The sequence below is a fragment of the Puma concolor genome, chromosome E4 (genome assembly GCF_028749965.1).
Source record: "Puma concolor isolate L17-30 chromosome E4, mPumCon1.1.hap2, whole genome shotgun sequence".
NCBI lineage: Eukaryota > Metazoa > Chordata > Mammalia > Carnivora > Felidae > Puma > Puma concolor.
Genome location: NC_141683.1, coordinates 53,697,745 through 53,713,529, shown reverse-complemented (window position 1 = coordinate 53,713,529; position 15,785 = coordinate 53,697,745). Strand labels below are relative to the sequence as shown.

Genomic DNA, 15,785 nt, shown 5'->3' with positions numbered 1-15,785 from the left:
TACATGTATGTGAAATAACAGATCTTAAATGTCACATTTTGATGAGTTTTGATATGTATAAATGCATGTTACCCATGGCTATCGAGATACACCATGTTTCCAATCATCTCTAAAAGTTTCCTTATACTTCTTGTTGGTCAACACACATCCACATCCACACCTGATTTCTTTCATCAAAAATTAGTTCCATGTATTTCAGAACTTCACTGTATGGACATATTACAGTTTGTTTATTGGTTTCTATGTTGATGGATATATGGGTGGTTTTCAGTTTTGGGCTATTAAAATTAAACTTGTGGGGCACCTGGGTGGCTCAGTCGGTTAAGCGTCTGACTCCAGCTCAGATCATGATCTCGCTGTTCACAGTTTGAGCCCCACGTTGGGCTCTGTGCTGACAGCCCAGAGCCTGGAGCCTGCTTCAGATTCTGTCTCCCTCTCTCTCTGTCCCTCTCCTGCTCATGCTCATGCTCTGTCTCTCAAAAATATATAAATATTAAAAAAATTAAAAAAAAAAGACATTCATTATAAAAATAGAACTGCCCTAGGACCCAGCAATCACATTACTGAGTATTTATCTAAAGTATACAAAAACACTAATTTGAAGAGATATGTGCACCTGTATATATGTAGCAGCATTATTTACAGTAGCCAAATTATGGAAGCAGCCCAAGTGGCCATCAAGTGATTAATGGATAAAGAAGAGGTGGTGTGTGTACACACACACACACACACACACACACACACAGGAATACTATTCATCCATAAAAAATAATGAAATCTTGCAGTGACATGTATGGAGCTTAGAGAGTATAATGCTAAGCAAAATAAGTCAGTTGGAGAAAGACACATACCATATTTCACCCATATGTGGAATTTAAGAAACAAAACAAGCAAAGGGAAAAGAGAGAAGTGCCAAGAAACAGACTTTTTTTTTTTAAATATGAAATTTATTGTCAAATTGGTTTCCATACAACACCCAGTGCTCATCCCAACAGGTGCCCTCCTCAATACCCATCACCCACCCTCCCCGCCCTCCCACCCCCCATCAACCCTCAGTTTATTCTCAGTTTTTAAGAGTCTCTTATGCTTTGGCTCTCTTCCACTCTAACCTCTTTTTTTTTTTTTTTCCTTCCCCTCCCCCATGGGTTTCTGTTAAGTTTCTCAGGATCCACATAAGAGTGAAACCATATGGTATCTGTCTTTCTCTGTATGGCTTATTTCACTTAGCATCACACTCTCCAGTTCCATCCACGTTGCTACAAAGGGCCATATTTCATTCTTTCTCATTGCCATGTAATATTCCATTGTGTATATAAAGCACAATTTCTTTATCCATTCATCAGTTGATGGACATTTAGACTTTTAACTATAGGGAACAAATTGGCAGGCGATAGGGGAAATAGGTGATGGGGATTAAGGAGTTCACTTGCTGTGATGATCACTGGGGGCTGTATGGAAGTATTGAATCACTATGTTGTACACCTGAGACTAATATAACACTGTAAAAAAAGTAAAAAGTTGGGCCATTTTACACTAATACTTAAAATTTATAAGAGTTTGACTTATGCATTCTTACCAATATTTAGTATTTGCAGTGTTTTAATTTTAGTCATTCTGGTGAGTATGTAGTGATATCTCACTGTGATTTTACTTTGCCTTTTCTTGATGACTATTGATGCTGAATACTGATGGCCATTTCTTCCTTTGTGAAGTATCTATGATGGCATTTCCCCATTTTTAATTGGGTTATTTGTATTTTTACTAACAAACTGTAGGAGTCCTCATATATTTTGGATACAGACTTTTTGTTAGATATATGTTTTGCTAGTGTTTTCTACTAGCCTTTTGACTTACTGATTTTTTTTTTAATTTTTTTTCAACGTTTATTTATTTTTGGGACAGAGAGAGACAGAGCATGAACGGGTGAGGGGCAGAGAGAGAGGGAGACACAGAATCGGAAACAGGCTCCAGGCTCTGAGCCATCAGCCCAGAGCCCGACGGGGGGCTCGAACTCACAGACCGCGAGATCGTGACCTGGCTGAAGTCGGACGCTTAACCGACTGCGCCACCCAGGCGCCCCGACTTACTGATTTTTTTAATGCTATCTTTTGTAAAGCAGAATTTTGTTTTTAGTATAATTCATTACATTTTACCTTTATAAATACCTTTACAGTTATTTTCTACATTTTAAGAAACCTTTGTCTACTTACATGTCATGAAGATATTCTCCTTCTAGGATGTTTCCTTCTAGAAACTATATATTTATAGTTTTAATCTTTATGTTTAGATCTGATTATCTCAAATATATTTTTGTGCGTGGTATGAGGAAGGAGTCTAAGTTCATTTTTCTCATTATGAAATTTTTCTAGTAACATTTACTGAAAAGATATTCTTTTCCTTTGACTTGTTTTAAAGTCTGTTAAGATTCAGTTGGTAAGTGTGAGTTTATTTTTGGACTGTATTCTTTTTAGTGATTTATTTGTTTATCCTTGTGCCAGTCTTCCAACTTTTAAAAGATCCTTTCACAAGATTGTTTTAGCTACCCTACGTCCTTTTTTATTTACATAAAAATTGTAGAATCACTTAGAATCAACAAATAGCAATATATCCATAGATTAATTTGAGAAAAGCTAACATTCTTATTAATAGTGTTGAGTCTTCTAATCCATAAAGGTAGTATATCTCTCCATTTACTTATGACCTTTTAATTTTGTAGTTTTCAGGGTAGAAGTCTTACACATCTTTTGTTTTAAATTTATCCATATTTTCTGTTTTGGGGGGCTGTTGTAAATGGTTTGTTGTTTTAAAATTTCATTTACTGTGGTTTGTCACAAGTATCCAGAAATTCAATGATTTTTGTATATTGCCCTTGTATTTGGACAAGATTTACTCATTACTTCTAATAGTCTTTGGGATAGATTTTTGAAGTGTTTCTTATGTGTGTAGTTATGTCTTCTTGTATGGCTTAGCTATTTTTTTTTTCTTGCCTGTTACTGACAGGGACCTCCAGTATAAAGTGAATGGAAGTGGTGACAGGAGACATCTTTGCCTTGTTTTCTATCTTAAGAAGAAAGCTTTTACTCCTTCACCATTAAATATCACTCTAGCTATAGGATTTATCAGATTGAGGAAGTTTTCTTCTGTAATGCACTCACTTAATAGCTGTGAAATATTTGTGATTGTTAATAACTTGTCTCCTAATGAAATAAAGCTAATAATATAAACTCGCTTTCTATCCTTGAGAGATCACTAAATCAGTGGATTGTAACATATGCTACTTTTTTTTTTTTTTTTTTTTTTTTACATTTAGACCAAATTGCTTTGATAGAACATTTAACATATATTGGTACTGCATTTTGCAGCATTTGCTAGATAGGATTTTTCAAAGCACTAGTTAAATATTCATATTGAATTGGGTTTAGGGAGAAGTATAGATAAATAATATTGCCCTTAATTTGAATTTATTAGGCTAATTCTTCTTCTGAAATTTGGTTATATGTTTTATAGCTTTCTTGTGAAGCTTGTATGTCATTCAAGGGGGATTATAAGGAACTTTGTGTATTCTGAGGTTCAGAGAAACTGGTTATTAGTGTTTCTTGTCTTGCAGACTTTTGAGCTATTTTTATGTTCTTTACATTAAAGCTTATTAAACACGTACTTGTTTAGCTCCAATTTTATGCCCAAAAGTGTAAAGTAGGTACTTAAGATATAATGCGAACAAAACAGGTATTGCTCCCTTCATGGGGCTTGCAGTCTAGTCAGAAAGACAAAATTGAATGAAATAGATCATTATAAATTATGATAGGTATAGAATCTGGTCTAATCTGGGAATTCAAGGAAGGTATCTGTGAGGAAGTGGTATTTGAATTAAATCTGAAGGTTATTTCTGTGTTAACTAAAAGAAGTGTGATGGCATAGTAAGCAGCGGGTGCAAATGCCCTGAGGCAGTAGACAACATAGCAAATACATGTAGTACAGGGGGATGGTTAGAATAGGAGGAGGTAGAACCAGGTTAGCTAATCCTAAACAACATAGAAGTAAGATTGAATTGGTATGTGGAGAACAGATTTTATAGGACTTACTGGGACTTTATCCTAAGGGCAGTGTGAAACCACTGAAGTATTTTAAAAGGGGAGTGATATCATCTGGCTTGCATTTTTTAAAGAATATTCTGTCTGTGCATAATGGATTAAAGAGAGGCCACAGGCAGCTCATGAGGACCGCACTGGAAGCCACTACATGCACTCCCACACAAGACGATGCGAGCTTGCTTAGGGTAGTGACAGCCGAGATAGGGAAGAGTTAATGGATGGGAGGAGTACTTGAAGAAATAGATAAATTCTGAATGCATACACCTTTTTTGTACCTTTAAAATTATTAAAAAAAAAAAACCTTTTCTGTACATGTTTACTTTTTACAATATTATATTGGTTGTATAGTTCTCCTTGATAATCATCACCTTCTTTTTATCTTACTTACCATTGATGCTGATGTCTCTCTCTTACTCTGCTATTTAGGTCCTATTGAGTAGTTGCCTGAAATGCTTAGATGTTTAATAATGAACTATTGATTCATATAAAAGAATATATAAAACAATTTAAGGTATAAGTAAAAAAAAAAGCAAATACCTGTGATGTGTCACCTCATAAAGCTATAGTTTTAGCTGTTAGAAGTAATTCTGAAGTATTCCAACTAATAATTCCTCTTAGATATTTCCCAACTAACATTCATCAGTTAAAAGGAGAGAGAGGTGGTTGACAATGATTGCAGTAAGAATGGCAATAATCAAACACCTAATGACCCCTAACATAAAGAGAATCATGCCTAATTAAAGACAAAGTGATTTATGTAATGAGCTATGTAAATATATGACATTAATGCTTTTTTGTTATTAAAGCTTCACATTATAAATTAGTTCCTATTATAATCAGATTAGAAAAAAGGATAGAAAGGGAGAAAAATGAGGGACCAGTAGAACAAGTCAATGTCTAAAAAGAAGAAAATTATCTTGTTAGAACTGATAAAGCTTTTTTTGGAAGTTGGTAGAAGGAAAGAAGAAAGTGGACCAAAGGCTCTGCTTGAACTCTCTTGTATTATCATTTATTTGCCTTTGGAAGCATGTACAATTACGGATTATTTAGAGTATTCGTAGACTCAAATCCCTGTCAGTGATTAGTTTTGGGAAATAAATGTATCAAATGAAAGCGATCTAGAATTTGAATTTCCCTATGAGATTATTTTGCCATTTCTCTAATTTTGGAAATATTACATTCAAAACTGTTTTAAAAATATGTAAAGCCTATCCTTGGAAAAGGTTTATTTAGATTTTGGTAATATATAGATAACTTTAATAATTGATAGTGTTTTATTTTCTGATGGTTTTATAGTAAAGCTGAGTATTAAACTCCTTTTAATATGGAGTATGGGACCTGTCTACATTCATGAATATTTATCAAATGTAATTTTTATTTTGAATATTTATTATTATTGTAAATGAGACTATTAGTTAAATCCAGTCCTGTTTGATTTTAATGCTTTTATGTATCCCTAAAGGTCAAACTACTTCCCTTGTACAATAGGACTTTCTAGCCTTTTGTATTGTATATTTAAATATTTTCTTTCAAACCTCAACCTGGTACTCATTCTATGATTGTTATTCTAACTTGTTTTATGAATTATTCTGGTAATGAGAAATGCGCTTCCATTCTTTCTGTATTTCACCTAAACCCCTGGAGATTTTTGACAATAATATGGTCTTCATTCCTATAAGGCAGTTCAACATGGAGGAAAGAATAGGGTTTTCTGTTCTTTAGAAATCATTTTTGGAATCCAAAATAGTTATTCTTAGACATTACCTTACTGGCAGCCATCAGTGGAGAGGAAAGGAAAGGGAAGGAGAGAGGGGTTCATCAATATGGTGTTAGGAATGACACTTTTGACCTGTTTCAATGCTAGTTTCATGACTGTTGGAAGCAAGTTATGCTTACCTTCTGTAGTACCTATCTTCTTCCTTTGGAAAGTGATAATGATGGGTACCTACTCCATAAAGACTTAAGGTTTTTATAGAGAGGAAATATATAAAGCACTTAGCATAATGCTTGGCACACAGAATGTGCTCAACAGATGTTAGTTTATCTTCCATTTTCAGCTTAATTTTCCTTATCTAAGTCTGAAATAATTTGTAAATTAGTTCTAAGTCACTTTAAAGAAGAGTGCTGATCCCATAAGAAATATGCTTAAAATAGAAAATGTTTGCCTATAGTAAGTCAAAGTAAATAGAAATGTTTTTAACCTCCCTCAAATAAAGTAGCTTAATTTGCTTGCTTCTCACTTGGGTGTGAGTAGCTCAGTCACGGTATGACAGTTCTTTGACTCTTGAGTGTTTTCATATTAGGATAATAAGTGGAGTAAACAATCATTCTACTTATTTCTAATGCCTACTTTTCAGAGTTCACATTTGACCTTAAATATTTCCCCAAATAGATGTTAGCATAGAGGTGTTAGTTCCAATGCTCTGTTTATACACTTAAATACGTCGGATTCAGCAATTTAGTGTGGGTGTGGCAGGGATTAGAGAGATTATTAAATGACTTAACTTCTGTTAATCAAAACATACCTATATTTTAGGGAGTAAAAATAGTAGCTATATCACTTGAGTTCACGAAGTCTTAGCTGATTTTTAATAATTAATACGTTTTTTTCTGCCAGTGAGCATTAGATTACTGCTGACTTTTTAGTGTCATAGTACCTTGTGGTAGTTTCTCTACAGGGTTTAAAGGTGTATCCCAGTGTTTTTTTGGTTTTTTTTTTTTGTTTGTTTGTTTTTTTGTTTTTGTTTTGTTTGTTTCTTACTGTCTGGTCCATAGGAGTTAATCTTTATAAATGCTATAAGGAGACTATCTCTAGAGATTCATACATGCCATTAATATGTTATAAGGATCGGTCAGTTCCATTGTCTTCTTTTGTCAATCTTGATCAGAGCTTGCCGAGTAAGTCTATAAGCCTGCATGTGCCTGGCAACTGTTACCTAGTGACAGTTTCAGCTGCAGTAGCCATTGGCTGTGCTGTTGATTGGGGCAGGAGGACCGAGTCACCTTTCTGATGGTGGTGAGTTCTTCTGCATCAGCTCAGGATGAGGAGGAGAGGAGCAGGGCTCCGGCTCAGGTGGAGGCAGTGATACTGAGAGATTGTGAAGAATATAGCGACAGCATCCTGGTAACTGCATCACAGTAAATCGGACTTCTGAATCAAGCAGCCCAGCCTAGCAGCTGATAAGAGTGAATGTAGGTGAGAAGCATTGCCTTATTCCCGTAAGAAGAGAACTATTTGGTGATAAGTGAAAGTAGGAATGTGCAAGGAGGAATATCCTGTGGCTGTTATAAAAGAAGGACTTCCCTGAATGACTTGGTGGTGCACGAGAAAATAACTTTCAGAAGAATGCTTTCTGTTAAGCTGCTGCTTTGTTCCTGAAGGAAACGTTTTTATCTCTAATGCATGTTACTTCTTTAAGAGGTATGACAACAAAGACTGACAAGAAACTCTCTGAAATACCTGTACTTTTAAAAAGATTTTTGATAAATGTTAACCTGATAACAGAATGACCTTGGAAGCCTCTTGGATGGATTCTATCCTGCAAGCCTTTCAGTATTTCAAACTCTAGGATTTAAACTCATCTTGATGCTTTAGAGGTATTTTAAAATAAGACCATCTTATAACCTACCTAATGACCCCTGTACTAATCGAGCACTTGTTCAAAATAGAAAACAGAAATAGAAGAGGCATTTTCATAACATATGGCTGCTGTATAACTGCAAGTATAGCAAACAAGGTAATTTTCCACTTTCAGAAGATTTAGTCGAAGTAATGATTTAATGTGTTAATCCTCTGATGAAAGTAGAATAGAAACAGACTATGAAGCCTACTAGAAATACCTAAGTAATAAATAATGGCAGCGTTTCTAGTCAAATAAGCTCAGAGTGTATAGGAAAGTTTCTATTGTTTAAATTTCATGTATACGTGAGATATAGGTGTGGTTGCAAAGGTGAGAAATAACTTTGAGCTGTGAATCTATTATTCCGTTATAAGGAAGGTAGCATATCAGATAATGAAGGTTATTTTCAATTATTGATGCTGAAATTAATAACATTTATTTTCCCTTTGAAAAGGAGAACATACAAATTACATGTAGAACCGGTAATTGTAATGGACTAAAACTGTTTTCATCTGAATGCTTAAAAAATTGCATGCAGAATTAAAACTTTACAGTTTATCATATCTTGTCACGTGTTAACCCATTGCACATTATCTTCACTACTGGAAATATGCTTTTGTTTACTCATGAAAGTTATAGGGCAGTCTGGAGTCTGTTACCCCTATTCTGCTCCTTTGTGCCCAAGTAGACCCGAGTCTTTTAGAATTAACCTTGTGTGCATGTGTGTGTGGGGATTTAGCTTTTTTGAGAAATGAGAAATAGATCATAAAGTTCATCCACCAGCATCGAACCCTGAACTGAGCCCAAAGGCACTCTTTGCCGCAATGAACTTTTTCTTAGATTTGCAACTAGATCTTAGATCTTAATTATTTAAAACCGTAAAATATGAATCCACTTCTCATGACAGATGAAGTAGGAAGCCTGAGACAATTTAAGACTTTTTTTCCCTCATTATTTCTAGTTGATCCCTAAGAAACTACCTTTCTGATGAGCCCAAACAGCTCACAAACTCTTTTCTTCCCTTGGCAGTTGATTTTTTTTTCTTTTTACAGATTTAATTTTTCATGGTGAAAGGTAATAAAATATCCATTTTCTCTAGAAGTGCCTTGTGTCTTCAAAAAGTTGTTGGAGAGAGCATCAGAGGAAGCTAATCAGTGACCTTTTTTCACCTCCTTTCTAGCTTACTTCCCTTTCTCCCCCTCCCAAAGTTGAGATGTGTCACTGCTGCACTGAGACTGATGAAGAGGCTTGAGTACTCTCTGGGATGCTCAGCTGTGACAGAAGCACTGCCACTGTCTACCGAAGCTGATCCCGAGACACTCATGTGTAGAGTTTAACATATGCTGGACAGGGCACCTGCTTGCTGGAGCCAAGGCTACATGTTCCCTTAATTCCAAGCCATGAATGAATCCAGGTGGACTGAATGGAGCATCCTGAACATGAGCAGTGGCATTGTGAATGTGTCTGAACGTCACTCCTGCCCACTTGGATTTGGCTACTACAGTGCGGTGGATGTGTGCATCTTTGAGACCGTTGTTATTGTCTTGCTGACATTTCTAATCATTGCTGGGAATTTAACGGTCATCTTTGTCTTTCACTGTGCTCCACTCTTACACCATTACACTACCAGCTATTTTATTCAGACAATGGCATATGCTGATCTTTTCGTTGGAGTTAGCTGCTTGGTTCCTACTCTCTCACTTCTTCACTACTCCACAGGTATCCATGAGTCATTGACTTGCCAGGTTTTTGGATATATCATCTCGGTTCTAAAAAGCGTTTCTATGGCATGTCTTGCTTGCATAAGCGTGGATCGCTATCTTGCAATAACCAAGCCTCTTTCCTACAATCAACTGGTCACTCCTTGTCGCCTGAGAATTTGCATTATTTTAATCTGGATCTACTCTTGCCTCATTTTCTTGCCTTCCTTTTTTGGCTGGGGGAAACCTGGGTACCATGGTGACATTTTTGAATGGTGTGCCACCTCTTGGCTCACCAGTGCCTATTTTACTGGCTTTATTGTTTGTTTACTTTATGCTCCTGCTGCCTTTGTGGTCTGCTTCACTTACTTCCACATTTTCAAAATTTGCCGTCAGCACACCAAAGAGATAAATGACCGGAGGGCCCGATTTCCTAGCCACGAGGTGGATGCCTCTGGAGAGACTGGACACAGCCCCGACCGTCGCTACGCCATGGTTTTGTTTCGGATAACCAGTGTGTTTTACATGCTGTGGCTCCCTTATATAATTTACTTTCTTCTGGAAAGCTCCCGGGTCTTAGACAATCCAACACTGTCCTTCCTAACAACCTGGCTTGCTATAAGTAATAGTTTTTGTAACTGTGTAATATACAGCCTTTCCAACAGTGTTTTCCGGCTAGGCCTCCGAAGACTGTCCAAGACGATGTGCACATCTTGTCTGTGTGTGAAGGATCAGGAAGCACGAGACCCCAAACCTAGGAAACGGGCTAATTCCTGCTCCATTTGAAGAGAACTATACAGTAAATCCAGTGTAATCTGACAGGGGTTTTGGATTGTGTTCTTGATTCTTCTATAATATCTAAATAATTCTTCTGGAAGTTTGCCACTAGAGAAATATTTACTTGAATAGTTGACTATGAGATGAAGGGACTAAAGATTTCTTTTTTTTTTCCTTCTCTTTTTCCACAGTGGTGGGGGAGGGGGAGCTAGAGAAAAGAATGTATAGAGGGTAATCTCATGAGATAACTTTAGTATGTGAGTATAAATGTACAGTAACAACAAAATTAAGCACTGAAGATGAAAAAATTATTGAAAAAAGTATCTCAGAGCTTCCACAGGACATGAGCAAAGCCCCTCGGCATCTCTGTCCTCTCTGACTGAGCTCTCTCCTCTGTCTTTGCCTCTCATTCTGTCTGTCTGTCTCACTTTCTTTGTGTTTGTGGAAATGACCTACATAAATTGCCCTTTAAATGCTACATATAATATATGTGGCAAAGTGCAATTTTTTGCATCAAAGTATACTCTTAAATGTACTAATCTGCAACCCATAAGTTGTCTCTCTATGAAGGATGCATAGTAAGCATTGTATTTTATTACCTGCCACATAACCCTTTTGCTTGTGTTTTTATAATGTTCGCAGTGCAAATTGTTTGCTATAAACAAAAAGAAACAGTACTTTTGTTTCTCCTGGGTAAAATTATGTGTACCCATCCCCACCCCCTTTCTAACAGCCTGCTATTTTTTTCCTCCATTGTTCTTGATCTGCATCCTTTGGTACCTTAATCCAAAAGTGTCTTAGCTAATGAAAGAATCTACTATATAAAGGAATCATAATCTTAAATAATCTGTTCCTTCCAACAAAGGTTCTTTGAGATATTGTGTTAAATATTTTTAATAGCTTTTGTATACATTTTTATCTGGTTCCTTTCCAATTAGCTCATGTGCCCAAAGTAGTGTCTTTTTTTTGCTATAATAAAGCTTTGTTTTTCTTTAAGGAAATCCACAAATAATTCTAATGGAGATTTCAGAGTATTCACCCAGAAGTAAGGTATTGCTCTTCAAACCACACAGCGTGTCCTCCCCGCAATCCATTAGACAATATTAACCTTTTTGTGTTAGGTCTACGAAGCTTAGTGTTGCGTCCACCAATCATTTGTGTGATATGCATTTGCATATACTATATTTTTTACAACAAAGAAAATGTAAATTATATTATGTGATCTGTGCCTAATGTTTTCTTAGCACAATACATAGATCAATGTTGCTTAACTCATCAACATTGGAAAAAATATACAAAAACTTTAAAGAGAAAAATACTTTTGTGTAGTTGTTATTAGATATTTATATTAGATCAAGCTGCATTCTTAGTACTGCTGAGAATATGATATACTTAATTATCAAATACAGGTAAGAGCTGTCAGTATTTCCTTTTGTAATCTGTTTTCATACGCAGAGATTAAATTAACTTATTTTTTAGTGTGCTACATGGAATTGTATAATAAATTGCCAGGGGTTTAGATGTAGCAAAATGGCATTTGGGGGAATCAGTCAGTAGTGAAGCAGGTGTGAGTGGTAAAACATCTAAATCTTACTTTTTTACTATAAGTTTCCTGCCTGACAGATATTTTAAAGTTTATATCAGACTACTGAGTATTTTTCTTCTCAGCATTTTGATTTATTTGTTTTATGAAATGCATTTAATGAAATGTGCCTATGACTTCAAATTGGAAGCCTAGTGTGTTTGCACACGAGTGGTTTGACTTCAGAGGTCCGTTAGTAGAAATGTCATCATTTTATTGAGGTTGTTTTGAACCTGTGTATATTTTTAAACATGTAAGAAAGGTTTAAAATAAAGAATAAAATAGTATTCTACGTATCAAAATCAGACTTTGTTTCAGTTTCATAAAAACACTCACTTAGAATCAAAATTTAATTGTTTCACATTTCTGTGGTTTGGGTTGTTTATATTATTTCTTGCCCTGTGTTTGCCAGTGGCATTTTGGATATTCAAAATGAACCTTTTAAGTTCAGACCAGTTAAAGGAAAAACAGATTTCAAGAAAGCATAATACTACTAACTTTTCAGCTGTCACAAATAGAATATTCAACATTATATGTATTATTTGGGAATCAGATTTTGATTCCTTTAGTTTGGTGTGTAAATAAATATAGCTCGAAAGGACTCAGTAGATATTCTGTAGAGAAAACTTGAGTCTGCATTTATTGCATTTTCCTCTTCTGGCTTTTCCTCATGATAATTAGTAACAACAATTATGTGTCAAGTTTTAAACACTATGTTAAGTTTTTTTTAATTTTTAAAAAATGTTTGTTTACTTTGAGAGAGAGACAGAGCATGAGCAGGGGAGAGGCAGAGAGAGAGAGAGAGAAACACAGAATCCAAAGCAGGCTCCAGGCTCTGAGCTGTCAACGCAGAGCCCAACATGGGGCTTGAACTCACAAACCTTGAGATCATGACCAGAGCTGAAGTCAGACACTCAACTGACTGAGCCACCCAGGCACCCCAACACTGTGTTAAGTTTTATATATATTTTAACTTTTAATCCTCACTACACCCCTTTCAGATAGATACTGTTCTTTTCTCATCCTAGAGACAGGAAACTAAAGAAGGGTGATGGACGCAAGGTCACTCATTTCCTCCCCACAGGTGCATTCATATTTAGCTGGGTTAGAGCCAAAGCCTACATACTTAACCACTCTGCTTCACTGCTTTTCTGGGTTTTTGTTTTGTTTTGTTTTGTTTTTGTTTTCTTTCCTCAAAAGCCTTCACACCTTTGTACCTCTGTCTGTACCTTTCCTTACAAATTTCTCTGAGTTTTATTCTTTTTCTTCACCTAAACATTTTGCTGTAGTCCCTTCCATACCTTGTGATATCTTTTTCCTTGATCTTACAAATATATTTTATTAAAACAGCAATCTCGTAAGCCCAAACTTGCTAGTTTAGTCTGTAATCAAACTGAAACCCTGGGGCATAGCATTTCCTTGGCATTGCCTTTATTCATTTTTGTTAAGTTTTTGTTGAATAGTTTCTTCAGATCTCTGTGAATTTCCTGTTGAAGAAAATATTTTCAGGCAGGTGAGTGGAGAAGGTTTACCACATTCTGAACATGTTCTATGTGCCAAGAGCCATGCAGAGCACATAGGCTACATTAGCTTGTTTAGTCCTCAAATCTAGCCCAACAGGAAGGTACAAGTCCCTGGGTTTTACTGAGGAGAAAACTGAGGACTTGGAACATTCAGTGTCTTACCTAGGGATAAACAGCCTCTGAAGGCCAGGAGTTCAGTCAAGGTTTCATATCCTGGAAAAGCAAGGGGAGCCTATAAGGCAAGTTCTAGGTTTAGATTTTTCATTTATTATGATGTTTCATGTGCAACTCTCAGGCAAGCCTTGTAACTTCCTTTTGACATATTTTAATGTGTGTTTATATAATAAGATAATACTTATTTTGAAACTACTCTGTCTTTTTAAAATTAATATGTTTGAAGAATGGAAAGCATAACCATTATTCTCATCATTATATTGTATTCTGTGGTAATTATTCAATTTGGTTATAAGTGACAGCGAAACAATAATGCCAGAGTCTGTTACTAAGGGTTCGATTGTCTGTGGAGCCGTTTCTGAAGTTACGTAGTATTGGAAGTCTTTATAACCTACTAGGGTATGAAATGTGGACTGAAATCCTGGCCTTCAGAGGCTGTTTATCCCTAGTAACACTGAATGTTCCAAGTCCTCAGTTTTCTCCTCAGTAAAACCCAGGGATTGTACCTTCCTGTTGGGCTAGATTTGAGGACTAAACAAACTATTGTAGCCTTTGTGCTCTGCATGGCTCTTGGCACATAGAACACGTTCAGAATGTGGTAGCTCCTGTTTCATTATCTTTGTGGCTGCCATATTCATTGCTACCATAATTTCAAGATCACTAATTACAATCTAAGAAGATTACATTTTACAACAGAATTAATCCATTGAGTATAAGAGCTTCCTAAAACAGCATTTTTTTCATATCTGTTTAAACTCAGATTTTGGCTTAAACTCAGATGTTTTTAAATATAGAAAACTTCCATAATTTTTGAAAGCTCCTTTTCCAGGAATGATTATTCATGAAGACATCATTTGACATTAAGTATAACCAGCAAGCAGTTGTTGGGATGATTCTGAGATTAATTTACCTCCTTACATTATTTATTGCATAAAATACGCTTAAACATTTTTCTTTTGTCAGGTTGGCAATAGTAAGAAAGGATTGTTCAGGAATCTTTTGCCATTTGTCTTTACATTTTAATTTTCTTCACTTACTAAAATGGAATTTAGGGTGTTTTGTTATATACAGGTTACCTGGAAGAAACAAAGATTAGCCAACAGGTTTCATTCTACATATGGCACTAATTTATGAGTTTAGAAATAAATGCAGTTGTTGCCTTGAAGGACTGTCCTCTGTCTCTCTCCACTCTGGAAGCTAATCATTAGATATGGAAAAGATACAAGCATGTGATAAATAAAGGAGATTAAGGTGTGGGGAATTTGCTAATATAACATGTTCAGGTAGAGCCATCACAATGCACAAAAGCTTAGGTTACTGAGCTGATGTGATACTCTGATGTGTACGTTCCAACAAGCGCTCTTCTCCCCGAACAAAACTTTATTTTTGGATTAAGAAGAATATGTAGAAAGTGGCATACTCTCCAACCAAATGTATGTATAGACATAGAAGAAAGTGAAGTGACTAGAAAAGAAAAAGAAAACAACCAGATTCCCTTTTGAGTGTTTCTCGTAAATGAGTTTTACCCAGTGCTCTTTTTGCTCTGCAATTTAAAATATTCATAACTTTGTTTAATAGTATAAATGGTTGTGTTTTAGAATATTAATAGTGATGGCATTGGGTCTTTATTAATATTCTGTTTAATTTGTTTTTAGAAATGAGCATTTACTTCCTTTGTACTCAGAAAAACAAAATTGTTTTATTAAAAAGAATGCTGAAAAAAACAAGAATGCTGAGGGTGCCTAGGTGGCTCATTGGGTTGTGTTTGACTCTTGATTTCAGCTCAGGTCATGATCTCACAGTTTATGAGATCAAGTCCCACGTTGGGCTGTGCACTGACAGTGCAGATTCTGTCTGGGATTCTCCCCCCCCCCCCCCCCGTCTCTGTCAATAAATAAATGAACTCAAAAAAAAAGAGAGAATGATGACTAAGCAATATTTTGACGTTTCACAAAACAGTGCTTATTGATTCTACAAGTAACATTATCCAGTCATGTCCCAGTACTGTCTTCTTTTAAAGGTAGTTCTATAGATTTCTGGTTTTTTTTAAGTTTTTATTTTAATTCTAGCTAGTTAACATATAGTATTATATGATCAGGTGTACAATATAGTGATTCAACAATTCTATATGTCACCCAGTGTTTATCACCGGTAAACTCCTTAATCCCTATCACCTATTTAACTCAACCCTCTCCCCACTCCCTCTGTAACCACCAGTTTGTTCTCTAATTAAGAGTCTGGTTCTTGATTTGTCTCTCCCTGCCTCTCATTTACCCCCCTTTGCTTGTTTTGTCTCTTAAATTCCACATATGAGTGAG

At 35.7% G+C, this 15,785-nt stretch overlaps 2 protein-coding genes across 6 annotated transcripts in view; both read left to right on the top strand.

Moving 5' to 3' along the window:
* Positions 1 to 15,785, top strand: part of RABGAP1L (RAB GTPase activating protein 1 like) — a 779,355-nt gene that overhangs the window by 279,498 nt on the left and 484,072 nt on the right. The gene's annotated exons all lie outside the window — the stretch shown is intronic.
* GPR52 (G protein-coupled receptor 52) lies at positions 3,859 to 15,203 on the top strand. Its single transcript, XM_086693122.1, has 2 exons — positions 3,859 to 7,828; positions 8,892 to 15,203. The coding sequence occupies exon 2, from the start codon at positions 9,112 to 9,114 to the stop codon at positions 10,195 to 10,197; it is 1,086 nt and encodes a 361-aa protein (XP_086549248.1). The 5' UTR covers positions 3,859 to 7,828; positions 8,892 to 9,111; the 3' UTR covers positions 10,198 to 15,203.